This window comes from Cervus elaphus, chromosome 19 (assembly GCF_910594005.1).
Source record: "Cervus elaphus chromosome 19, mCerEla1.1, whole genome shotgun sequence".
NCBI classification, from domain to species: Eukaryota; Metazoa; Chordata; class Mammalia; order Artiodactyla; family Cervidae; genus Cervus; species Cervus elaphus.
The window spans coordinates 91005066-91031934 of record NC_057833.1 but is presented as its reverse complement, the minus strand read 5'-3'; the positions used below and the strand labels follow the sequence as shown (position 1 = coordinate 91031934).

The 26869-nt window shown below is 36.0% G+C and overlaps 1 protein-coding gene across 7 annotated transcripts in view; it reads right to left on the bottom strand.

Annotated features, from left to right (window-relative positions):
• PLS1 (plastin 1) overlaps nucleotides 1–26869 on the bottom strand; it is a 118873-nt gene that overhangs the window by 18463 nt on the left and 73541 nt on the right. For all 7 annotated transcript variants that reach the window (XM_043875491.1, XM_043875492.1, XM_043875495.1 and 4 more), the window contains exons 5-12: nucleotides 23391–23523; nucleotides 21882–21963; nucleotides 14032–14197; nucleotides 13808–13950; nucleotides 12357–12452; nucleotides 9744–9939; nucleotides 4500–4578; nucleotides 938–1052 (exon numbers count right to left, since the gene is read on the bottom strand). In XM_043875491.1, coding sequence (XP_043731426.1) covers nucleotides 938–1052; nucleotides 4500–4578; nucleotides 9744–9939; nucleotides 12357–12452; nucleotides 13808–13950; nucleotides 14032–14197; nucleotides 21882–21963; nucleotides 23391–23523 — 1010 coding nt within the window. The remainder of the gene's footprint in view (nucleotides 1–937; nucleotides 1053–4499; nucleotides 4579–9743; nucleotides 9940–12356; nucleotides 12453–13807; nucleotides 13951–14031; nucleotides 14198–21881; nucleotides 21964–23390; nucleotides 23524–26869) is intronic.

Below are 26869 nucleotides of genomic sequence, written 5' to 3'. Positions count from 1 at the left end.
GTGCATATAAGTTAAATAAGCAGGGTGACAATATACAGCCTTGATGTACTTCTTTCCCGATTTGGAACCAGTCTGTTTTTCCATGTCCAGTTCTAACTGTTGCTTCTTGACCTGCATACAGGTTTCTTAGGAGGCAGGTCAGGTAGTCTGGTATTCCCATCTCCTTAAGAATTTTCCAGTTTGTTGTGATCTGTCAAAGGCTTCCTTAGAACTCATAATATTCACTTTTGCCTACATTGCATTGTATTATAGTTATTTGCACACATTTCTTGAGCTTTGCAGATGGCTCTAGTGGTAAAGAACCTGCTTGCCAATGCAGGAGATGTAAGAGAGAGATGCAAGTTCGATCCCAGGGTCAGGAAGGTCCCCTGGAGGAGGGCATGGCAAACCACTGCAGTATTCTTGCCTGGAGAATCCCATGGACAGAGGAACCTGGCAGGCTACAGTCCATGAGGTCACAAAGAGTCGGACACAACTGAAGCGACTTAGCACGCACGCACACACACATATCTTATCTAATTTCTTTAGGGTTTCCTGAGGACCAACTCCATGACTTGTTCTATTTTATATCCTGCATTGTACAGTATGTACAGGTTGTAGGTAATCAATTAATATCTACTGAAAATATTAACAAACAGCCAGTAAGTATCTGGCAAGTTTTGGCGATTATAAAATAGGAATTCATGGATGAAGCATCTCCAAGAACATTAAGTACTACAACTTGCTAAAGTTGTAGTTATACAAAGTGTCTGACTTGGAGGACTAGCTTCATCTTTCCAAACACGAAAGCTCACCTGTATTAAGGATAATAAGCATAACACATTTTGGGATGAATCTGTGGGGACAGATTACACTTTACTAAGCTTTATGAAACTCTTAAAACCTCTGTTTTATATGAGAACAATAACAACAGATCCATGGGCATTATTTCATTCACCTTCTTCATGTTCCCTCCAAGAGCAGGATAAGGAGGTTTGTTGACAAGGTTCCAGTCAACTGGCACGCGGATCATTTCGTAGAGCTGAAAGATGACTAATGCATCTGCAAGGTCACTGAGACAAGAGGAAAAGAAAATGAAGGAAGAGGAAATGTTGGTATGATCTGGTTTTACTAAGCACACTGGAAATGGGCTTATGTCTATAAAAATACAACAGGACTATTGAATGCTTAAAGAATGGCAGGCAGAATAGATCATTTGACCCAGAACTTCTAATCTAGGAATCTGTCCAAATTTTTTTGATAAATATGTACAAAAATATATGTACATGGATATTCACTCCCATGGTATTTATAAATTTAGAGATGATTTAAATGCCTGACAGTATGGGCTGTTGAGTAAATTAACCTTACCCTGGACTCCTGGACCACCATAAGGCAGAACAAGGTAGATCCCTATGTACTAACATGAAAGTTTTATACAACACACTAAGTTTAAAAAAGCAAGAGGCAGTTATTTATTTATTTAAAATATTATTTTAAAATATTTCTATTTAAGATATTATTAAATATATTTTAATTCTATTCATGCATTTTAATCTTTTAAAATGTTAAAAATATTTTCAGAGTTAGTAGTGTTTAAATACCTCTATTCATGGCCATTACCTCTGGGCAGGAAAAAAAGGAACATGGGATGGGTAAGATGGGATTATCATGGTTTTTTGTCGTTGCTGTTCTGCATACTTACATACTTCCTGAAGCTTGTACAGTGAGAATGAGTTCATCTATTATGTATTATGATTTTTAAAACTTTAAAAAATAATTATATAAAAATCACAATAGCTACTCAGTAGGAAGCTGCTCATATTAAACAGTGAGGGTTGAGAGGCAGGAATTTAGGAAAAAGTAGGAGTTACTGAAGTAAAAACACTGCTACTTGGGATTCAGAAAAACATGTTCTCTTCATCTATTATTGTATCTGTTTTCAATTCTGTATGGTAAGGACATAAAGGAACAGTGACTGATTTTTAAATTGCTAGCTCCATACTGAATTACATGAGTTTTCTCCCTCAACAGCTTGTTTATTGAGCTCTGTTTTGCTAAGGTTCATATTAAAGTTACTTTGCATCTATGAGCACACACCATATGGCCATGCAGGGGGCTGCGCCCTAAACCGAGTGAAGGAGAGAAAAAGTCCTCCTGTCTTAAAAGAAGAGCCCTCTTTTGATGAAGGTAATCAAGAGCTAAGGTATCTATCCGCACATGGAGAAAGCTGTATGAAAAGTAAATCCCTGAAGTAGTTGTATAGGTTCTCAAATCTCATTTCATGAATTTTTTTGTTTTTTACTTTAAAAGAATTCATTCTTATTTCTATGTAGTAAGGTATAAATACTCATGTTTCACAAATAGGGAAACTGAGGCCCAGAGAGTTGAAACGATTTCCAGGTGTGTTCTAGAACCAACCTGTCATAGAAAAATTCTAGGGTTAGTAATTCTTAAAATATATTTAATAACCTGAGAGGAGAGAATTTTCAGTTAAAAACAATCTAAATGATTCTTTTGTTTTGGTTTAGGTTGGGTTTGGTATATTGCAGGTGGGGAGCAAATCACTTAGGGGTTGGTTTAGGAATATGACCCAGACACAAATAGATGGACATATAGTTCTGGTGCTAACTAGACCTCTGGTTCTTGTTTTTCTATATCCTGATGGTTCTCTTTAAGGTGATTTTTGAGAATTTTCTGAACTTGCCTTACCCCTCCAAAAATTACCTATACCTGGAAACCCTATGCTAGCAGTTTAGGAACTAAATAGAAATAATCATCTTTAGCTAAAAAAAAATTGGTCAATTATTCTCCACTGCCAACCACAGAGAACTCTAGTATTCCTGACATTTATGAAGCTACCATGAAGTCTCAATAAATTCTAATCTCCTAGTTTTACATGTCCTTCTTAATTTAAAAAGAAAATACATGTTTATTGTAAAACAAAGAAAAACCCTCCAAAACCATATTTAAGTTACTAACATGAAAACTAAGTCTCCTTACTACCTTAACCCTCCTCTCTAGGTTGTATACAGTTTGGTATTAATCCCTCTAGATTTTTGTAAAATTCAAATACATATATGTATATACTAAACTTTAAATAAAAGTGAGATTATAGTAGTCCTATTGTATCATTATGTTCTCAGTTATACATTGTAGACATTCTTTCAAATGAGTCCATAAAGGTCTAACCTATTTTTTTAGAAGAAAATTTCTTTATTATAAGTACAAAAGTAACGATAAAGCAGTATCATATTATATATTTACATCAAGTAACAAGTATATCACAAGAGAAAAATTGAGACTCTCTGACTTATGTATTTTCTGCCTTTTAATTGTGGCAATATTCAATGGGTTCAGAAAAGTAATATTTCACCTGAGGATTCTGAATCAAGGAGATTTTTAGTGAGATATCACACTTAGAAAGATAAATAAGGCAATAGAGTTTGCAGCCTTATTAAACTGCTATCCCTTTAGAAGAATAAGCTTAACTAGCATCCCTCTTTACCTCCAGTATTAGAGTTCTTTACTGTGCCACCACTCTGAGAAGTTCCAGTCTAAAAGACATATGTCTTTTGTCATCCAGTTGGAATTCACACATTCCTATTAAAGACTTTATGAAATTTAAGTCTATCACATCAAAGCTAGTTTCCACAACCAGGCAATACTGATTTTAAAGACTATTTTGAATATACACCAAGAAATAACTACACCATAAATCTCATCCAGTGAACATAGTCTTTTGTGGTATTAATCTCCAGTTCATATTTAAATAAAAGCAGTTATTGTTCATTAAGAAGTTTCCTTGGTGTGTAAATTATTAATAGGTTTAGTTAATTAGAAAAATATACAATTAGCTGGAGTTGAGTTCTTTTGCACTTTTAGGCATGCGCAGGTAGATCTTATATTGGAGAAGGATGGTTTCCTCTCATCTACACCTAGAAAGACTCCTTATTTGCACTACCGGAGAGCACAGGAAATGATTCAGTAAAATATTTTCTTAATCCTACCAATGTTAGTAATGTGTTGTCATTTTTAAACAAAAAAGAATAAAACAAACAACAAATACTAAGGGAAACAAAGTTAGTTCTACAAATTAGAAAAAAATATTCAGAACAAATTATGGGGTAATTGAAGTTTGGCGCAAAAATAAATAGAATGTGAATTATAATGATGAATACTGATAAAATAACAGCAATTAATATTACTGTTCTTCTAATCTGTTAAACTTGAAATAATTTATTACTTTCCTGATTAGCAATTATAAAAAATCAAGATGAATTATCTTTACTAAATTATTTATATCAAAAATTATAACTAACAACAACACAATATCATCTCTTCAAATAATACTTTTCTATTAAAATCCAGTGTATTGCCAATCCTCAGGATTCTGAAACTATAAATGTTGGCTAAAATTTTTGAGATTTTTACAAAATAGTCTCATGTAAACACACCTACAGTTTAAAACTAGAAAAGTCGGACTCTAGCCAGAAAACTAAAACATATAAAATATTTACCTGTACAAATGATTAATATATGGGCTGACTCCCAAGGAATTCATCCAGTTCCGAAATGTCCTCTCTTCCTTGCTCTCTCCTAAAGTAGACAGAAGTTTACACTGATGATTCAAGACAAAAAAGGAATCAAGAACTGCATTTTAAACCATTCTGGCAGGCACAAACTGGTCACACATATTTTGCCATGGTTCCTATGATACAACAATCTTTTTGTTTCTTGTTTAGTCACTAATTCATGTCTGACTCTTTGCAACCCCATGGACTGTAGGCCACCAGGCTCCTGTGTCCATGGGATTCCCCAGGCAAGAATACTAGAGTGGGTTGCCATTTCCTTCTCCAGGACAATCTTTTTAGGGAAGGAAAAGAAATCTCTTTCCGCCAAAGCTTCCCTCCCCCCTGTCTAGAAAGTCTCCATTTGCTTTCTAAATGTCTTCATCTAGAGTCCCTTACTTGATGTTTGTAAATTATTGAGCCATTAGTTTCTGTGTTCAGAAAAGTAACAGGTAAACCTATGTGGTCCTATCTGTAGTTATGAGTTCATGCAAAGGGGACTGGCTAAAAATTAATAAAACAACCTTTTAGAGTAACATTAGCACTTTAAACAGATAGAAAAGTTCTACCCTTCCCAGTAGGGTATCTCTAAATCTGTACAGATTATGGCTTTACATAGGAAAGTATCTGAGCACACAAACCTACATTTTCATCACACCAAACAGCAATGAAGGGGAGAGGGCATTACAGGTAATATAAAAACAAGCAATGAGGAGCTATAACTATTTTATAGGCTTCCTGGGTTATTTTAGCTCATCCCTACAGAAAACACATAAGGGACATAGTGGGAAAAGACACATTTCATCATAGTATAGTAAGTCACTAGACCTCAAAGATCACCTCAAGAAGTAATTCCTGCAGGTAGTAGTATTTAACCTGTGATTACCTATGGTCCTTGAGCATCCCCTTCATAGCAGTGCTTACCCCATCCATAAGGGGAATGTGGGCTCTGGTGTGGGCAGAGAGAGATGGAGGCTCTTTTTGCCACATCTACCTTTTAAGCATCCCCAGCATTGCAGATTGTCCTAAGGGGCCATCTAGAAATATTATTGTTTGTTTTTCAGCTAAGTTAGGGGACAATGGAATGGCCTTGCCTACCTCTCATCACTATAGACTCTTGAAAATGGAAACATTTATACCTCTCGTAACTTCTGAGACATGGACAAGTCCAGATCACCATCTGAACTTTGTTTCATGGGGGATCCCCAGGACAATTTATCACATTTGACCATCTAAGCACCAGGGGCCCGTTCCTATCACATCATCCTTGCAATCTTCTTCAGACTGAGTGTCACACATAGAGTAAACCTACACGCCCAGCACAGAAATCCACACCTTGTAAAATTTAAAAGATTCTGGTTTTTGTGTTGACTGCTCTTTGCATTTTCATGTGGTTTTCAATACCATTATCTAAAGCCTTTCCCATAATCTGCTTTAATTCTTGCTCTATTCAATTATATAGCCATATAATTTCTTGCTGAAATTTTGTTTCCTCTGGTCTGCATAAAAGGTAACTGGTCCATCTGTTTTATCTGCCACAGTCATTTTATAATACATAACTGATATGAGAATCTTTTTTAAAAGAACAAAGTTTAACTACTCCTAGAATTCATGCTTGCCTTGTTTTGGGCATTATTAAAAGGTGCATGTATGAAAGCGAGAGTTGGTCCATAAAGAAAGCTGAATACTGAAGACTTGATGCTTTTGAACTGTGGTGTTAGAGAAGACTCTTGTGAGTCCCTTGTACTGTAAGGACTTGCTACCAGTCAATCCTAAAGGAATTCAGTCCTGAAAATTCATTGGAAGGACTGATGCTGAAGCTTCAATACTTTGACCACCTGATGTGAAGAACTGACTCATTGGAAAAGACCCTGATGCTGGGAAAGATTGAAGGTGGGAGGAGAAGGGGATGACAGAAGATGAGATGGATGGCATCACTGACTGGATGGACATGAGTTTGAGCAAGCTTTGGGAGTTGGTGATGGACAGGGAAGCCTGGCATGCTACAGTCCATAGGGTCGCAAAGAGTCAGACATGACTGACTGACTGAACTGAAATAGGTGCAAATTAAATATTTCAGCTTTCCTGGAAGTGACATAAATGTAACCGTACTATGATTAGCAGCTTGATGCATGTGACTTGAATTTATCTTTTAGTTATTTCTCTATTACATTCTGTTATTTTGCTATATGTATAAATTTTTTCTAGTAATTAGAGAATTTTTACGTTATTTTCATCTAGCAAAATCCAAATTATGTTTTAAGGTTTCAAACATCAATAGTGTAACAACAGTTTAATTTTTACTAAAACAATATCCAGTTTCTGCTGGACCTGATGATACAAGACACTAAACTTGCATTTTCATTGAGTTCTATAACTATTATAGACTTAAGGTGTTTTCTGTTTCTTCCTATTGCTCTAAACCAGTTATATCATTATTTTAATTTTTGATACCTGGAAAGTAAAAGAGATTTTAAAAGTGAGCATCTATTTATCTACTACCATTCCAAGTTGTCTTGGTAAATAAATGCTCAAGGCCAGAAGCACTATGCATTTGCGTAGGAGTCATGGTAAAGCATTACAAAAACATATGTATTCCAGACTGGAAATGCTGTCTGGATTTCAGACAACTAAAGCAATCTTGGAAGTAAAATCTAAAGGCAGATATAAAAGAGAGAAAGAATTGTAAGACATTCTCTTCATTTTTAGGACTAAACTGACATTGCAATTGATAAAAGTTTAGAGAAAATAACAAAAGCAGGCTACTTAGAGGAAAGGAAAGGAACACTAACTACATGTGCTAAAGTGGTGTATTGTTTTCCTCTTCCCGACCATTATTGAGCACACAAAATTTGTTCACTAACGAAAGGTCACTTTAACTTGCTCTGGAATTCTTCAAAATAAGTATTATTATTAAGTCTGGTTTTATATATGAGAAAACCAAGGTTCATAAAGGTACTCAGTTATTAAATTGGGGGTATCGTGATTTAGACAAAGTCTAATTCCATGGTCTATGTATTTTCTATTACCACAAATGAATTTTGAGATTGTCTGTATCTGTAGCCCCCATATTTGGCTCAATTTAATATGAAGATTTATTATTTAATTGGGCCTTTAATTTTCTTTAATTCCATACAGATAAAATTCTTTGCCACTGAGGACATACTAATACATGAATATGAAGGTGATAAGGTCAAGCTTCAAATTTCATAAGGATCTACAAAAACTAATGTACAGAGGAAAAAATTCCAATGACAGTCAAAGTCAAATTCATTTTTGGCAGATGTATCAGGACATACATATGTTCTAAATAAAGATGACTGATAAATATTTCCCACAGTATTTTTTATATAAATAAAGTAAATACTAATGGAAATATTTAGCAATCCTGTTCACACTGAAAAATCCCAAAAGCATGCTGAACACCAGCAAAAGAATTCAAACGTGACAAATAGGAGAGCGAGCAAGTTGGAAAAGATATCTAGCAAGAATTCAGTGACTATAAAAAGCAGGTCATTTTTAATATGCCACTCTAAACAATGCCTTCTACTATAAGGAAGAGAGGAATTTTGAAATTTTCCAGACTGATAAAAAAAAACATAGCCATCTCTCTTTTTAGTTTCTTTAAAAGTTCTAACCCCTCACCCTAAATTTCTCTGCTGAAAAGTCATCCTTTCTTAATCTACCTGACCTCTCAGTTACATGTCTATGTAGAGAACACAATCTTTATTTTACTGAATCTCAGAAAGAGTGAAGTAAAATCATAGTCCTCCAGCAACGTATTTGTTAAATCTGAAGCTTCCTTCATTAATCAAAAGGCTGTCATTATAAACTGGCCAGGACATTGGAACTCTGGTTGTGGTAGTCAAAGGGGAAAAGATGATAGGGCTAATTTCTCACTCCGTCTCACAGGTGAAGAAGGGAGTAAGATGGGTGATGTGAGACAGTGAACACTGAAGTGTCAAGTTCTCCCCACCAGGAAGAATCCTCACCTCAGAACCAGCTTCTCCGAACCAGGCCAACTATCAAGGCTATTGTAGGAGTAGACCCTACCTCTGATAACTGCCACTATGTTGCCACTATTTTTACTTTCAGTTCTAGTGAATGTGGGTCTTGGTATACATGTGAGTAGTTGTGAGGATGAGAGGGAAAGGAGAGAGGCTGAAAAAGATGAGAAAGAATGAGGCATTGAGCATGTTTTTGTCATTATGATGATTCATATATTGTAAGCGTCAATGACATTTAGTAAATGTAAGTAACATAGCTAAGTACTACAAAATGATATATGTTATAGATCCTAAGTCAATCCTTTCAGAGATTCTTGAGATAAAAAATAAGTGTGCTTCTTCATAGCAGAGGGATAAAGGCTTCCATCAATCATGACATCCAATTGTCAAAACTGATCCCTAATGTGTTTACAACTCCACTATCCCATAATTATAGAAGGCAAATTAGATACAGTTTACATAATCAAGTCTTGCCCTGCTGTTCTAATTAAGTTTCATTTGTGTCTTGCTTGTCATCCTTCATTCTTTAGGCATATTAAGACAGATTAAAAAAAAACAAGAACACAACATGAACAATGCAAAAAATATCAATCCAGATAGAAAGAACAAATGGTACTGATAAAAAGCACATTCAGAATGAATATATTTATAGAGTATAGAAAAGTACTAAATACAGTACCTACATTAGGAGGGGTCAAATCTGCATTTCATGAAGCAAAATAGGAAAGTATTATAAATTATGAGACAGAAAACAACAGCCCACACACAAGACAACTAATGAATACTGTAAATTTTTTCAAGTGAACTAAACACAGAAAAAAGAGAACAATACTGGAGTCAAACTGAAGCTTTCAAAGGAGGAAAAAATTTCAAATAATTATTTTTTCAATAGTATATTTCATTGTACATATTGGTGGTGGAATTATGTAGTCATTTAAGAGAATATTTTAAATGTATGATGGTTTTCAGTAAACTCTTATGGAGAAATGACAGACAAGTAAGATTTACCTCAGCATTTGCTTTTAACCCAAATGAATAACAATTTTCTTTAACTTCTTAATGGATGCACATGCCAGCACACAGTCAACCACATCTCCCTCCACAATCCCCTACCTCTGACAATGAAGTAGGACGATATCATAAAAAGATACACACAGTGAATCAATTAAAGACAGAAAAAGCATACCTTCCAACAAATTCATATCGATGTCATTATTATCAGGCTTGCGGAGGCCTGGGTACGTGTTAAACAGATTAGCTACAAAAGCCAGGTTAAGTTTAGGATTGCCTGAAACCACATCTGCAGGGGTAACAAACTGTCTGCAGCCCAGTTTATCTGCTTCCTGAAGCATGAATTCAGCACGCTTCAAGTCATTTTTCTCCTAAACAATGAAATAAAATGAAAATGGTCAAGATTAAACTTTTGATTAGCATAATTTCTTATTTATATACATATTTATAAGCAATTACTTTTCTGGAAATAAATCAACAGATGGCTCAAAAGGAGATCAGGATGCACAGCAATTCCAAATTAACTTCCCCATTTCTTTTAAATCAGTAAGAACAAGTCTCTGAGGTTTCTTGCTGGAATCAGAAGAATATTTCATCCTCAAGGCTAAAGTACTCAACAAAACTCTCAAATATCGTATCAGTAAGCCGCTACTGGCTGAATTATAGGTAACTTGTTCAGGGCCATATATTAGAGTGTCTTCTGGCCAAGAGACTTACTTACAAATAGTACTAATAAAAAGATATCTACTCTGATATTTCCAGTGTATTCTTTTCTCAATGAAAAACAAGTTGGGATACATATAAAAAAAAATACTAAAATCAGAAGGAACAGCACTTTTCACAAATGCAAAACCTTGGAAACAAACCAAATGCTTATCAACAGGAGAGCAGATGAAAACTGAAACTGTGTTAATAGTCACACCAGAACATACAATAGGAATGACTCTCAGTAATATAATATATTCAAAATAAGTAGTAGAAATTTAAGTACAACATGATAAACTGTATATGAAGTTAAAAAATAAAATGAAAAGTTTAAATCTTTAAGAAATACACTTAGTTGAAAGAAAGTTGTATTAAAAGCAAAAGAACAATGAGCATAAGAATAAACATGATGATTATCACATTAAAGGCAGGCAGAGAGATGGGACAGGGAAGAACTACACAGCTTAATATAATCTGATGTAAAAGTCCTAGCATTCTTGTTGGATTGAGGGTCTGCACAAACTTGTTACAATTTCAATACAACAAACAACTACCAAAGAAAAATAAATTTAAACAAAAACATGCATGGACCCATGATGAGAGTATATCATGACCAAAGATTAAGGTTTATCTAATTCTCTGCACCAGAGTTGTAAATAAAATGTAACTGAAATCAGAGAAAGCAATAAGTTCAGTGCTATTAAACAACAATAAAAGCATCTTGGGTAGACATGAACAAGGCATAATACGTGGACCTTATTTAGATTTTAATTCAAATAAATGATAAAAAGAGAATCTGACATTTATGAGGCAACTGGAAATGTCAACATTGATCAATCATTTTGATATTACAGACTACTGGTTTTTTTTTTAGGTATTATGGTTATATTTTCAAAGTGTCTTTATCTTTTAGAATTACATATTAAAATACTTATTCATGAAATGAAAATATGTCTAGAACTTGCTTCAAAATAATATGGAAGATGAAGGAAATAGGTAGGTAATAAATGGAGAAACAAGACTGACCATGCATTGATGGCTGTTGAACCTGAGGAATGAACATGTGGTAGTTCAGTATACTGTCTGTTCACTTTTGAATAAGCCTGAAACTTTCCATAAGTTTTTTTCAGTTCCTAATATTAGGACTCAAGTGAATTTGCAAATTTTGCATAATTGTTTTTAGATTTTATAATAATGTGAAATATAATTAATTAGTGATGGCTCAAATTGCCTTTAAAACTAAACTTGGATGTTACACTTTAAGCACTTAATAGATTTTTATACGAACTGTAGTCTGACCAGATTTTAACATTTAGATGTAACCCTGGTATTTACAGCTTATGCTAAAAGAATGGACTTCCCTAGGAAATTTGTTATATGAACCAGCATCTACATCAGTCCTTTCTACATCATAAATACTAGAATTTCCATCTTTTATTTTGTGTGTTACCAAATATACATTGGAAGAAATGGTAATTGATTGCTTATGAATCCATAAACAGCTTGTTGCTCCCTTTCCTTGTACACTGTCACAGCTACAAAAGCACCCTAGTGAGTTCCAGTGATGTTGCACCAGGGACATATAGGTGGGTATAAAGCTGATTCTACACATACTAGATGTCAGAATCCTGCAATTCCCTTTCTTCACTCATGACAGCCAGTGGCTTAGCATAGAAATTTGGAGCCTAGGGCACAGAAAAAAGCTTCTGAAAAACATAAAAGCCAAGGGCTTTTTTTTAAGTCCTTTAATGAAGGGCTGAGGACTCTACCCGGGAATGCCCCTGTAGAGAACTGGATTCTGTGACTCTGCTCACTACTCAAATTCATAGAGGTACAAAGTTGAACAGTGGTTACCCGGAGCTTGAGAGAGAGAGGGGAAAGGGGGTTATTGTTTAATGCCTATAGACTTTACTATGTGATGAGGAAAAAATTCCAGAGAGGGAAGGTGGTAATAATGGCACATAATGCAAATGTACTTAATGCCGCTGAGCTGTACACTTAAAAATGGTTAAAATGCTAAGTTTTATGCTGTGCATATTTTACAAAAAAATTTTTTTTAATTTTAATTAAAAATTATACTCACACTAAATCCTGTAAGATCAATGGCAATGGCAGGTCCATCATCCCGGTCACCTTTAGGTGCAATCTGGTCCAACAGATGAAAATAGGCTCTTGAATCCTTTAAGGAAAGAAACACAACAGAATTTTAAAAGTGAATAAAATCACAATTGGATTTAGGGAAAAAGTACTCATTGAAGAAATTGCCTTCATTTCAAAGAATGACTTATTCAATAACTTAGCAACCTTTACTTGTTACTCCGGGATCCTGAATGCACTATGTTGTTTCATACTTTAGAGCTTCTGGCAATCCTGTTTCACACCTCAGAGCTTCTAGCAACACTGTCTCCCACACTGTTTCATTGCCCTTCCTCACCTTTTTCATTTGTTTACACTCCTAAGCATCAGCATCCCCAGTGGGTGGTGGTGATGGGGAGGGATGGGGTTTCAAGTTACTTTGGTTCAGAGACAAGCCTGAAGACTTCCTTCTGTCTACTGATTCCCTATGCCCTCAGATACTTTGGTTTCCTTTTTTTAAATTAATTGATTATACTTTTGCTTGCACTGGGCCTTCATTGCTGCACACGGGCTTCCTCTAGTTGCAGTGATCGGCAGCTACTCTTTGTTGCAGTGCGCGGGCTCCTCATTGTGGTAGCTTCTCTGTGTCAGAGCACTGGCTCTAGGAGCACAGGCTTCAGTAGTTGCAGCACATGGACTCAGTATTTGTGGTTATGTGCTCCAGAGTATAGATTCAGTCGTTGTGGCACACAGGCTTAGCTGCTCCCCAGCATGTGGGATCTTCCTAGATCAGGGATCAAACCCATGTCCCCTGCACTGGCAGTCAGATTTTTATCCACTGTACCACCAAGGGAGTCCCTTTGGTTTCCTCTTAACTGGTTATTGGTAAAGTGGAAATAAGAGTAAGAAACAGGTTATGCCCACCAGGGCCTCTAGTCTAGCAAACAGATATAATTCTCACTCTAACAGACTGATATCCTCATTATAACTTAGCCTATTAGTGTCACAGAAAATGGAAAAGAATGCTTTAATTTGCTAATGCTAGCATCTCTTTCCTCTTACAACCAGTTGTATTTCTTTTTTCTAATTTACTTATTTTTTGGCCACACCACTTGGCTTGCATGACCTATGTTCCCTAATCAGGGATTGAACCTGGGTCCTCAGCAGTGAAAGTGCCAAGTCCTAACCACTGGACAGACAAGGAATTCCCCAGCTGTATTTCTTATTACAAGCCAATAAAACAGTTTGGTTTTTTTATTTTAGCAAAAGATTTTGTGATTATAAGTGGGGCATCACCTCAGAGGGAAAAATGCAAATTTTCATTTTCTATACTGTGTCCTTGAGAATTAAACTTCAGTTCTAATTTACTTCTAAATCCCATTTAACATTCAAAACAAATTTGACATGTGTTTTGACATTCTTTTTTAATGTCACAAATCTGAGCATTAAAATATGAACCTTAATGTCGTGGCTGAAGTTGCTGATAGTAGGCCATCCTGCGTTTGTCAGATGGTAGTTCACCCATTGCAGCAGTAATTCCTCTGGAGATAGCTTCATTAGCTCTTCTAGATCCTCACCTTCCTTCAGCAATGCAATCAGAGCTGAGAGGAAAATAATGAAGTATAAATTCTTCCCACAGTAAATACATGTCAATGAAAAGCAAGTATTTTTGATGACCTTACCTTCATTCCTGGAAATCTCAATATCAGCAAAAAGACCAACTTTGATGATCTGCCAGAGAAGTCCCAAGACCAAGTGAGGCTTTCCTTCTGTGAGATCCTGTGCCCCAATGTTGACTACAGTACAACCAATGGCTGAGGCAGAATTCAGAGCTAGGTTTAAATTTTCCTAAATTGCCACAAAGAAAAATAAATGTTAGAAAGTACTTTCTAAACTCTTGTCAACAAGTTGTGGAGGTAAATAAACAATCGGTGCTAAAACTTGAGATTTTTAAACATAATTAGTACTCACGTCACCTCTATGTGCCAATGACTTTCAGAAACCTATCTCCAGGCCACACTTCTGCTCAGCCCCCACTGTAAGCTCTACACCGATATACACACTTGGCTATGTCCACCTGGATGTTTCACAAGTACCTCCAAGTCAATGTGTCCAAAACTGAAGCAATTTTCTGGCCATACTTCCCTAGTCTCCCTCTAATCCTCTGTTAAAACTAGGTTTTCCTTTATTTTCTGTTTTGGTCCATAGGCCCAACCTTCATTCTTGCCTTCTTTCTTCCTAAGAAGGCAACCTGAGCAGAATCCTTGCTCTTCTTGCCTCCTATAGCCTGTGAGCAACTGCTGTGTAATTTCACCTTCTAAAAACCTCTGAAAACTGTCTTTCTTCAAGTTTCTTAATTCCTTCCTAACACCCATGCTCAGACTTACTTTCTACAATCCACCTATACTTAGGTACTTTAAGTACCCTGTGATCTTGAGAAAATAAGAACCTGACCACGTTCCCTGGCTTTAAAACCCTTCAAATGTCCTCTATGTCCCACTGTGTCCTGTCACTCACTCTGTTCCATCTCTAAAAGGCCTTTGAACTTGACCTCCCCTCTGCCTGGAACACAGTTTCTTCAAATATCCACAATTCCTTTAAGACTGCTGAAATGCAACAAATGGCTTGCTCTGATTATTCTACATGAAATAACAAGCATCACCACATCACCACACTCTTTGCTGGCACTCATTATTCTTTATTTTACTCTTTATCATTCCCTAACATATTATATAGTTACATATTTATTATTGACTAATAATATAACATATATTGATATAATAATATTCATTATTAAATAATTTTGTTACATATATTTACATATTATTTTTACATATTTATTATTATTATTAAGAATATGAGCTCTGATTATGTCAACAGAGGAAGAACACCTACAACCCAACAACAAAAAGCCAAACAACCAAAAAAAAAACCAAACAACCTGATTAAAATATGGGCAAAGGACATGAATTTCTCTGAAGAAGATATCAAATGGACAGTAAACACCTGAAAAGATGATCAACAGGAGAAATCATTAGGGAAATGTCAATCAAACCCACAATGAGACACCGTTTTATATCCATCAGGATTTCTGTTATTAAAAAAAACAAACAAACTAACAAGTGTTAGAGAGGATGCGAATAAATTGGAACCCTAGTGCATTCCTAGTGAGAATATAAAATAGTGGAATTTCTATGGAAAACTGTATGGCGATTCTTCAAAAAATTAAACATAGAATTACCATGTCATTTTGGGACTTCCCTAGTGGCTCAGATGGTAAAGAATCTGCCTGCAATACATGAAATCCGAGTTTGAACCTGGGGTCAGGAAGATACCGTGGAGATGGGAATGGCAAACCACTCCAGTATTCTTGCCTGGAAAAATCCATGGACAGAGAAGTCTGGCAGGCTACAGTCCTTGGGGTCACAAAGAGTCAGACCCAACTGAGCAAAAAGTATGGTGGAACCATGTAATTCAGCAAATCTACTTCTAGGTATATACTCAAAAAACTGTGAACTAGGACTTAGATTATTTGTATACCCATGTTCGTAGCAGCATTATTCACAAAAGTCAAAAGGCAGAAACAATCCAAGTGTCCATCGACTTAAAGAGACAGGTAAAATATAGTGTAGACATACAACAGAATGCTATTCAGCTTTAGAAATGAAGAGAAAACTGACATATGCTATGAAATGGGTGAACCTTGAAGACATTAAAGTGAAAGTCATTCAGTTATTTCTGACTCTTTGTCATCCTATGGACTGTAGCCCACCAGGCTCCTCTGCCCGTGGAATTCTCCAGGCAAGAACACTGGAGTGGGTTACCATTTCCTTCTCCATTGAAGACATTATGCTAAGTGAAATAAGCTGGTCACACACAAAAAAATAATTATTGTCTTATTCCAATATGAGGTACCTGGAACAGCCAAATTCACGGAGACAGAAAGTAGAATGGTGATAGCCAGGGGATGGGGGAGTGGAGAATGGGGAATTATTACATAATGGGTATAGAGTTATAGTTTAGGAAGATGAGAAGGGTTTTTGAGAATGCTATTGATGAATGCATAGCAATGTGAATGAATTTAATGCCACAGATCTATACACTCAAAAATGACTAAAATGGTAAATTTTATGTTATGTGTAATTTACAACAATGAAAAAAAGGGAAAAGAAACACCTTGAAGGTGCTCTCTATGGCCAAACCTGGAATGATTTAAGTACCAAAATAATCAAGAACACTAATGAATTAAGCTACTGGAAAAAATAGGAATTCCTAAGTCCATATTAATGATAGAAAAGGAGAAAGAAGGAGAGAGAGAAAAGAGGTCTCTGGGTTACAGAAGAATGCCAAATAATAAATGACTGGTGCATGTGGAGAAGTGCTGGAGTTGAAGAAACAATTTCACAACCATCATGGTAAAGGCTAGGTTAGAGGGACTTTCCTGGTGGTCTAGAGGTTAACACTTGTGCTTCCATTATAGGGGGGCAGGTGTGATCCCTGGTTGGGGAACTAAGATCGACTCAGTGTGACAGAAGGGAATAAAATGGGGGGGTAGGGGCAAGTAACTCAAAGTTTTTTTTAATCCAAATATGCCATTAATTTTAATCTAAAAGCTTAACTGAAAGCAATGTTTAATTAATATTAATTTTTCCTTTAGTTGTCATCTATCAATGCTGTACCAGTGACCAGAAAAGAACCACCAAACAGCAATAAAAAAATTGTTTGGGACAACACACGGCAGCAAATTGGAAAAGACAAAGAACTAGAAAAATTCAGAGTTACCTTGGCTTTTAGCTATTTTTTTAATTCCCTTTGCAAATTTCTTCCCTAGAAATAACAGATGCACAGTATGTCGCGATGACTTTGTTCCCAATCACTTTTTCACCCTTTGGAAAGACACCATTTGCTACTAGGCATTGTTTTTGTGGCCGTTTAATGGCAACAAATAATCAATATAGTCAGACTTTAAATTCACCGAAGTTAAGAAGCAGTAACTTTAAGAGCTAGGGGATTTGTGGTTAACTGTGTTTGATTTTCTTTTGGGAGAAAGTAGAGATTATCTTTTCCTCTTTCATTTCTATAGTCCATGTTAGGGTGGGACCCCGGCTCCCATGTTTGTTTAAATTTTCATGTTTATTAGCCAGAAGCTACACAAAGGCTTACAAAGCAGAGTAATTGTTTTAGTGACTTCCTCTTGCAGTATGCCGAAGCAATTTATCTTGCTGGGCTCCAAGTAAATGGCTGTGTCTCTTGGGGTTCAGTCAAGGGTAATTAAAGTAAGCATTTGTAATTAAATTATTTTGTAGTGGAATTAAGCAATGTTCATTTAAAATGCAGTTCTCCCAAAAGAAGGCAGAACCAGAGGATTCTTCAATATATATACAACCTAAATAAACATGATAAATATGACAATGTTATTGGTAAATTTGAAATATTTTCTAGATATTCAGAAGGTTTTTTTCATACCTTCAGATATGTTTAATTATCTTAAATCAAATCAACTTAACTTTCAAGAGACAGCCTCTACCAATTCATGCTAGACCAATAATATTTTTCTGCCTTCTTTTTCAAGAACATATAGGATGTTTGCTCCAGTTGTGATTCCCCTGAATGTTGGGGAAAGAACCGTACTGAAAATGATTCCAGGAATAGTGTTAATCTTACAGTGATACCTTACATTGACATCATGGTACTGTAGCCAAAAAAAAAATGTGATTTCACCAAACTGACTGTAACAACTAGTGAGAACCAAAATCTTTCATTGCTTCTCTCAGCCTGGACAGCGATAAGGAAGCCATATCTTAACATGATTTTGCACTTATTTGTCTGTCTTACTGGCACGATTTTACTCTTCTAGGAAAAAGGCAGCAAAGTACCTGTTTGTTCATTGCAGGCACTACTTGGAAGATCTTCAGTGGAAAACATCAATAGGCAGTTAATACTCTAAAGATTCTTTGACTCCCTCACCTTCAAATCTGTCCCTTGCAATCTCCACCAGTCCTGACTGCTGTGTCATGATCCTTACCTAGTCATCCATCCCCTCCCTTCCCCCTGCCCACAGTGAAAGACCCACCTTCAACCACAATTCCAAATCTCCAGTTCCAGCCTCAGCCTAAGGACACTGCCAAGGGCTGGCAGGCGATGTTTTCTCTCACTGCTGTAAGCAGTGAAACTCAGCTTTGTCATATCTATAGGTTATGTTGGTGACATGTGGAGAACCAGCTTTTGATGTTAATTTTACTCAGAGATGTTGGTTTTACAAGTATTGCAAAGGACTTACAAGTAATTGGCAAAAAATGGATTGAAAATAAGGAGTGAAAATGTGCTTCCTCAAATAAATGGTAGTTTCTAATTGGTAAATACAATACCAACAATGGTCCATCTAGTCAAAGCTATGGTTTTTCCAGTAGTCATGTATGGATGTGAGAGTTTGACCATAAAGAAAGCTGAGCACCAAAGAATTGATGCTTTTGAATTGTGATGTTGGAGAAGACTCTTGAGAGTCCCTTGGACTGCAAGGAGATCCAACCAGTCCATCCTAAAGGAGATCAGTCCTGGGTGTTCATTGGAAGGACTGATGCTGAAGCTGAAACTCCTATACTTTGGCCACCTGATGCGAAGAGCTGACTCACTGGAAAAAGACCCTGATGCTGGGAAAGATTGAAGGCAGGACGAGAAGGGGACAACAGAGGATGATGAGATGGTTGGATGGCATCACCAACTCTATAGACATGAGTTTGAGCAAGCTCCAGAAGTTGGTGATGGACAGGGAGGCCTGGCGTGCTGCAGTCCACAGGGTTGCAAAGAGTCGGACACGACTGAGTAACTGAACTGACTGACTGAACTGAAATACAATATTGCCCTACTGGTGACCGCTATTGTCTCGAGACAATTCTGAAGAATGAGAAGTAACAGGAAAATCCCACACAGAGGTTGTTCTCCAAGTTCTGTCATGGACAACTGCCCCTCATGCCCAGCCTTTCTTCCTGAAGACCTGTGTTGGTGGGGACAGACAGGGACACTAGGAAACCTCCAAGAGCTGAGATATTGGAGAAGTGCTTGTTCCTCTTTGTGTTTCAGTGTCTTAACCTGTACAATAGGGCATCTTACCTCACAGAGATATTAACAAAAGACTCCAGTAAACATGGCAGTTTTAACAGTCTCAAATAGGGACTGCAACTTTTCTTTCTTTTCATTCATGCCACCTTGCAAACTTTCATTTCCAATAAGGCTTCAATTCCAGATAAGTCCACTTTGGTTAATCATTTTTTAGAGGGCTCTGTTATACACTTATTGGGTCAGTAAGGTCAAAGGCATTATTCGTTATTCAGATTTCATTCTTATCTTACATACCATCACTTTTACTCCATTTGCAACATACAAATGAGATTTATGTTTTCCCTACTTAAACTATAATTGAAATGAAGACTATACATGTGTTTTTACATTTGTATACATATGTAAGGGTGAAGTATAACCTTGGCCCTAACCTACTCTTGCATTAACTTCCTGACTTTTAAGTCCTTAAATCATTGACATCTATTTTTCAGACTTTTACATAATTATTTTTTCCACTAATGATAAACAATCCAAAGAATGTAGCCCTGTAACACACTGGGTAGGAAGAGGGATGACAGTCTCCAAAATCATAAATGAATTGTGCTATTAGCTACTTGATCTGTCCCTTTCCCTTGCTTTCACAGTCACTGTATATCATTTTCATCCTTTTATATTTCTCTTCTTTCATACATCTTGATACTTCATAAGCCTATCATCATGAGGTGAAAAACTATACTATCACAATCTTTTACAAATGAATTAGGCTTCTTCGAGATAAAGTTTCATGGGAAACTGGTAGCTTTCTGGCAGATCTATTCCCAGACCTCTAAAATTACTGAGGAAACAAAACTGATTTAATAATCACAGTAACACTTTGCCTCTTCCCAGAGGACTGTCTTTTCTCATTCTACATTAGTACTCTTTTTCAAGCATCCTAGAGACCTAGACTATTAACACTACTCATATTGGTGGAAGAATGTTACCTTTAAAAATAGAAATATAAAACACTTAGCCCCTCAGATGCATCCTATAGTTATTGCAAAATAGTTGTAGGACATTTTTTCTTTATTTTCTCCAAATGCATGGCATGGAAGTATTAGAAGCAATATTTAAATTTTTAATAAATTAATTAAAAATTAATTTATACAATAGTAAGAGATGTTGCATTTCAGATTCAGGAACATAAAAAATTGTGTGACATGTATCCTAAAAAGATAAATATGAGTATTTTCAACAATGATAGGTATTAGATGGTAGGTATTTCTTTCACATCTGACACAAGTTGAGAAAGAAAATAAACTTCTGGCCATTACAATCAGAAAGGAGCTTCTTCAAGAATAGTTTCTGCTAGGAACATGAAATGTTACTGGAAAGTGAGGGTCAAGAAAGCTGTGTTAGTCAACAGACAATTATACACTTCTTCAGGATAACAGGAAATGGGAGGAACCCTTAGTCTGAGACCAACCAAGTACCACTGCTCTAAAGGATGAAGCTTTCTTAGAGAAGAGACTTAACAACCTTAGCAAAATCAAGAATTATACCCTGCCAATAGAAATGAAGAAAACAGCTTAGCAGTAGCTCATTTCTGATAGCTACAGCCGTGATCTGCACATTAACTAGTCGCTTATTGCCACCACCACAGGAGAGTGGCAGTATAGCATGATGATTAAAAGGATGGATACAGGGACCTCCCTGGCCGTCCAGAGGTTAAGACTCTGCACTTCCACTCAGGGGACGTGGGTTCCAATCCCTGGTCTGGGAACTGAGATCCCACACATGCAGCCAAAAAAAAAAAATTAAACACATATAAACAAAATTCCTTAAAGGATGGGCTCTGGAGCGAGACTACTGGGATCGTGGCTCATCCAGTGTGTAACCTCTCAGTGCCTCGGTTTCCTCATCTGTAAAATCAGAGAACCTACTTTATTTTAAGGCTGCTGGGAGAAGTCACATGGTAATTCATGTGGTGTGTTTAGGACAGTGTCTGATACCTAAAATGTACTTACTGTAATATTCTCCTATTGAGCCAGAGATTTTAAGGGGAAAACTGTGGTGACTATAAATTCCTGAATTTTAACAAGATCTGAATGGAGAAACTGACTACAAAACAGTTTGGTACAAAAAAATGGGTAAAATTTTGTGCAATGGTAAAAGATGTATTAAACTATGGAGTATTTTTATCTCAACCAACAAGAACACTAGCATCAAGCAAATATTCATTAATAAAAATAACTTAATAATCATAATAACTTAATCTGAATACTATTTTCTTAAGAAATTTCATCCAACATAGTCTGAATCTTAATTTCTTCATTAAAAAATTCAGCTGAATTTTTACTTAGTAAAAATCTAGCTTTTATAGGAAACCAAAAGTATGTTAAATGAATGGTTTTGCCTGGACCTAAAGATCAATTCGTAAGGGATCCATGATCCTTATATGTAAGATGATTACCAGCAAAGGACAAATACTTACAGAAATAGTGAAGGGGGTGAGCTTTTTCTTATTAATGGCTCTTTCATCAATGGTATCTGGTTCAGACAAGTTGATCATTTTGCTAAAGAGAAAATGGGAATAAATCAGTTTAAGACACTCAGAAATGTTTTTAGTTGATTTTTGTAAGTAAACAATAAAGTTAAATTTTGAAAAGTAATAATCCATTTCTTTAAAATATACTTCATCTCAGGGATTTAATTTTAAAAATCTAAGAAATATTCCCTAATCTAAATCAAATTCATCATTCACTGTAATAGTAATCTTAGCATTTCTTTCTAATTTTTTCAAAGTCTTGCATTATCTTTATGTGAATCTTGCCTTTATTTCATTTAATGATCATTGACATTCAGCAGCCTGAAATATAAAACAAAAAAATCCTCAAGAAGTCAAATTTCATAAAGTGGTATCAACAGTGTTAAAATTACTGTTGTTGCAGAAAAATAAAGAGCAGAGACTTGACCGAAAATTTCAATAATTCACACATTTTAAAAGAAACTAATATAAATTTTACTTCTCTGTTTTAGAATACATTTTATGTTATGAAACGCAGATAAGCAAACACCCATTCAATTCATAATAGGAATTTCTTCTGAAGGTTAGAGGAAGAGATCTGAACTGTAGGTGGAATAAGATATATTTTAGATATAATGTCTTGAAAACTAATATCCCATAATTGTGGGTAGTTTTTTCTTTTTAAGTAAACACACAGAAAAAAGACTGAGGAAATGTGCCAAAATATCAATAATAGCTTTTTACAGCTATTAATATTCATGGTGGTTATTTTCTTCTTTGAATGTTTTCTGTATTTTCATAAACTTAAAAAATAAAAGACATCTAGTTTTTACAAAGAAGTATGCTGGGACTTAAGTACACACAACCAAGGGCAAAGATAATGCCTTTAGAGAGTTTATAGTCCAGTAAGCAGAAACAGATTGCAAAGAGCCATGAATACAAGACTGAATTAAAATATTAATCTGATTTAAGCACAAATGAGATATATATTTCTATTATAGGTCCTCAAGTTTCAGTCCGAGTCAATGATCAATACTCCCTTATTGATAAGTGGAAAAAAAAAAAAAAATTCTGGGGAATTTCCTGGCAGTCCAGTAGTCTGGACTCAGAGGTTTCACTGCTGTGGCCCGGGTTCAGTCTCTGGTCAGGGAACTAAGATCCCACGTGCCACATGCAGCCAAAAAAAGAGAAAAAAGAAACCCTTTGAACATTATTAAATGCATCGGAGAGGTAAAGGTTTCCTGGCATAATTAAGAAAATAAATGAAAAAGATACCAAATAAGAGATTGCATTTGAAGGAAAATCTTGGAAAACATATTGTACTTAATTGTCTATGCAATATAAAAACTTCAAGAACTGTATACTACTTGTTAACTAATTTCAAAAAACAATGGACTCATTGAATTGTAGTTTTCAGTGACTACTCTTCAGTGGAGACAGTAAGAACACAGCTCCTTAACCCAGTGCTCAACTCACCAAAGAAGGATGCCATCAGCAAGTGACTTGAAAAGACTGCCATCATTGGGGTTCATCGGTAAGAGGTGCTTACAGTCAGGGTCATTCTCCAGGGCTTTGTTTATCCAGTTAACAAAAGCCACTTTTTCTTCCTCTGAAAACAGGAAATCTTAGTTGGCATACCTCATTTCACCTACTGCACTACAGAAATATACTTTTAAATTTCTGTTCAAAAATAATAAAGGCCAATTTTAGAAACTCTACCAAAACACTAAAGGATGTAAGAGAGCTTAGGTTTAAGGAGAAAGAGGAATTCATTCCACTTTTTCATCAATATATTAGGGACGAGGAAGGCATATAGCTTAAATGAGCACAATAAATATTCAGTTTGATTCTAAAACTTTTCACATATATTTCTTCTGAGAATTAATGGATCAAGAACCAAACATCAGAGGTCAGATCACGCACATGCACACACACACACACGCCAAGGGGAAAATGTAAGAAACAAATAACCACATCAATCAGTTCCACCTCCCCCACAAAAAAATTTTTCATAAAGTTGTGATTTGCAACTTACAACAGAAATAATAATTTTAATTGAGTTATTTGAATGAACAAAATAGCTCCATTTCTGTGGAATTTCTATTATAAGGAGACTGACACATCTAAATACCAGTATGACTATCAGCCATCTTCATCCTCAACTTCTCAAGCTGTGGCTTCTAGCATGGGAATATTTATCTTTAGGCAGAAAAATACTGGTGGGCTATGCAGTGAAGAAAGTAGGGAGGAACTTAAAGGAAAAATGTTCTACTGCTTTATTATTATTCTGTAAGCATAAAAATGATTTAACAAAATCTAAAAGAAAATAATGCCCATTTCTATCACAGGGTAGCTGGACTTCCTCTATATGCCCTAATTCCTAGAACTAGATAACTTTCCTAAAGGCATATTTGGCAGGTACTCTCAAAATGTAATCTATCACAAACAATCAATAAAGACATAAATATTTACTTTTGTACAGATCATTATCTGCCTTCTTATCTTCTTGCCTCACTATACCTACCTCCTTACGGACTTAGAATCAATGGATTTAAAGATCACTAAGATGTTATAACCCCCATCAAGGAATTTTAAGGGTAATGATAAAACAGATATATGAAGAAATGAAATTAAATGAACATACCACAAGAGAGTTACAAGCAATGTTTCAAAGAATTTAAAGAAAGAATAATTTCTCATCAGGTTGATCAACAAAAGGCTATTTATGGAGAAGGAACTATTTATTTTTTTTCCATTTATTTTTATTAGTTGGAGGCTAATTACCATATTGTAGTGGGTTTTGTCATACATTGACATGAATCAGCCATGGATTTACATGTATTCCCCATCCCGATCCTCCCTCCCACCTCCCTCTCTACCCGATCCCTCTGGGTCTTCCCAGCGCACCAGGCCCGAGCACTTGTCTCATGCATCCAACCTGGGCTGGTGACCTGTTTCACTATAGATAATATACATGTTTTGATGCTGTTCTTTTGAAACATCCCACCCTCGCCTTCTCCCACAGAGTCCAAAAGTCTGTTCTGTACATCTGTGTCTCTTTTTCTGTTTTGCATATAGGGTTATCATTACCATCTTTCTAAATTCCAGAGAAGGAACTATTTAAAAGATACATTTTTAATAGGTATGAAAAAATGGGCAGGAAAAGGGAAAGAAATTATTATTTCTTTATAGCTGGACTATGAAGAAAGCTGAGCACCAAAGAATTGATGCTTTTGAACTGTGGTGCTGGAGAAGACTCTTGAGAGTCCCTTGGACTGCAAGGAGATCCAACCAGTCCATCCTAAAGGAGATCAGTCCTGGGTGTTCATTGGAAGGACTGATGCTGAAGCTGAAACTCCAATATTTTGGCCACCTGATGGGAAGAACTGACTCATTAGAAAAGACCCTGATGCTGGGAAAGATTGAAGGCGGGAGAAGAAGGGGACAACTGGGGATGAGATGGTTGGAAGGCATCATGGACTCAATGGACATGAGTTTGAGTCAACTCAGGGAGTTGGTGATGGACAGGGAGGCCTGGTGTGCTGCAGTTCATGGGGTCACAAAGAGTCGGACACGACTGAGCAACTGAACTGAGCTGAACTGATAGGAAACAGGAATGAGATATCACTTCACAACACCTGGATGGTTGTAATAAACAAAACTGACAAAAACAAATGTCGTCGAGAATGGGAAGAAACTGGAACTTTCATACATTGCTTGTGGGAATGTAAATGGTGTGGCCACTTTGGAAAACAGTTTGGTAGTTCTTTAAAATGTTAAACATAGAGTTAACAAATGACCACCCCTGGGTATATACCTTAGAGAATTCAAAGCATATGTCCACACTAAAATGTGGACACAAGTGTTCACACAGTATTATTCATGATAGCCAAAAAGTGGAAACAACTCAAATGTCTATCAGCCAATGAAAGGATAAACAAAACATATTAGCAACAGAACAGAAATGATTCAGCCATAAAAAAGAATGATGTACAATGCATGCCACAACAGGAATGATCCTCAAAAATATTCTGCTAGGGAAGAAGCCTGTCAAGTGAAAAGCCGTTACTGTATAATTCCATTCGTATAAGATTTCCAGAATAGGCAAATCTATGGAAATAAAAAGTAGATTAATGGTCACCCAAGGCTGGGGGAAGGGGGAAATGGGTAGTGATTGCTAACAATCATGGGGTTTCCCTTTGGGGTAATGAAAGTATCCTAAAATTACACGGTACTGATATACTACAATTCTGTGAATATACTAAAAACTACTTAATTGTACTTTCAAAGATTCATGGTATTTCAATTATGTCTCAATAAAGTTGTTCTTTTCTTAAAAGCAGTTAAATGTTCTGTGCATGTGTGAAAAGTCACTTCGGTTGTTTCCGACTCTTTGCAACTCTATGGACTATGGCCCACCAGGCTCCTCTGTCCATGGGATTCTCCAGGCAAGAATACTGGAGTGGGTTGCCCTGACCTCCTCCAGGGGATCTTCCTGACCCAGGGACTGAAGCCAAGTCTCTTATATCTCCTTCATTGGCTGGCAAGTTGTTTACCATTAGTGCACCTGGGAAGCCCCTAAATGTTCTATGTTGGGTTCTAAATAATGGTTATGTGGGTGTATTCATATGTAAAAAAATCATCAAGACATATACTTAACAATAGGGCACTGTATGCACTTTACTCTGTACATCTTATACCTCAATAAACAAGTAAAAAAAAAATCTATTGTGATAGACATCAGAAAAGTGAAGAGTTACGGCTAGAGGCATGAGGGAGCCACTCAGGGTGAAGGAAATGTTAATGCTTTATATATACATATGCTTTGCATACATATATATGTATATGTTTTATATGTGTAATGTATGTTCATATATAAAACATGTATATACATATACATATATGTTATATATATATACACACACTTATATGTGTATTTTACTGTATGATCTCAT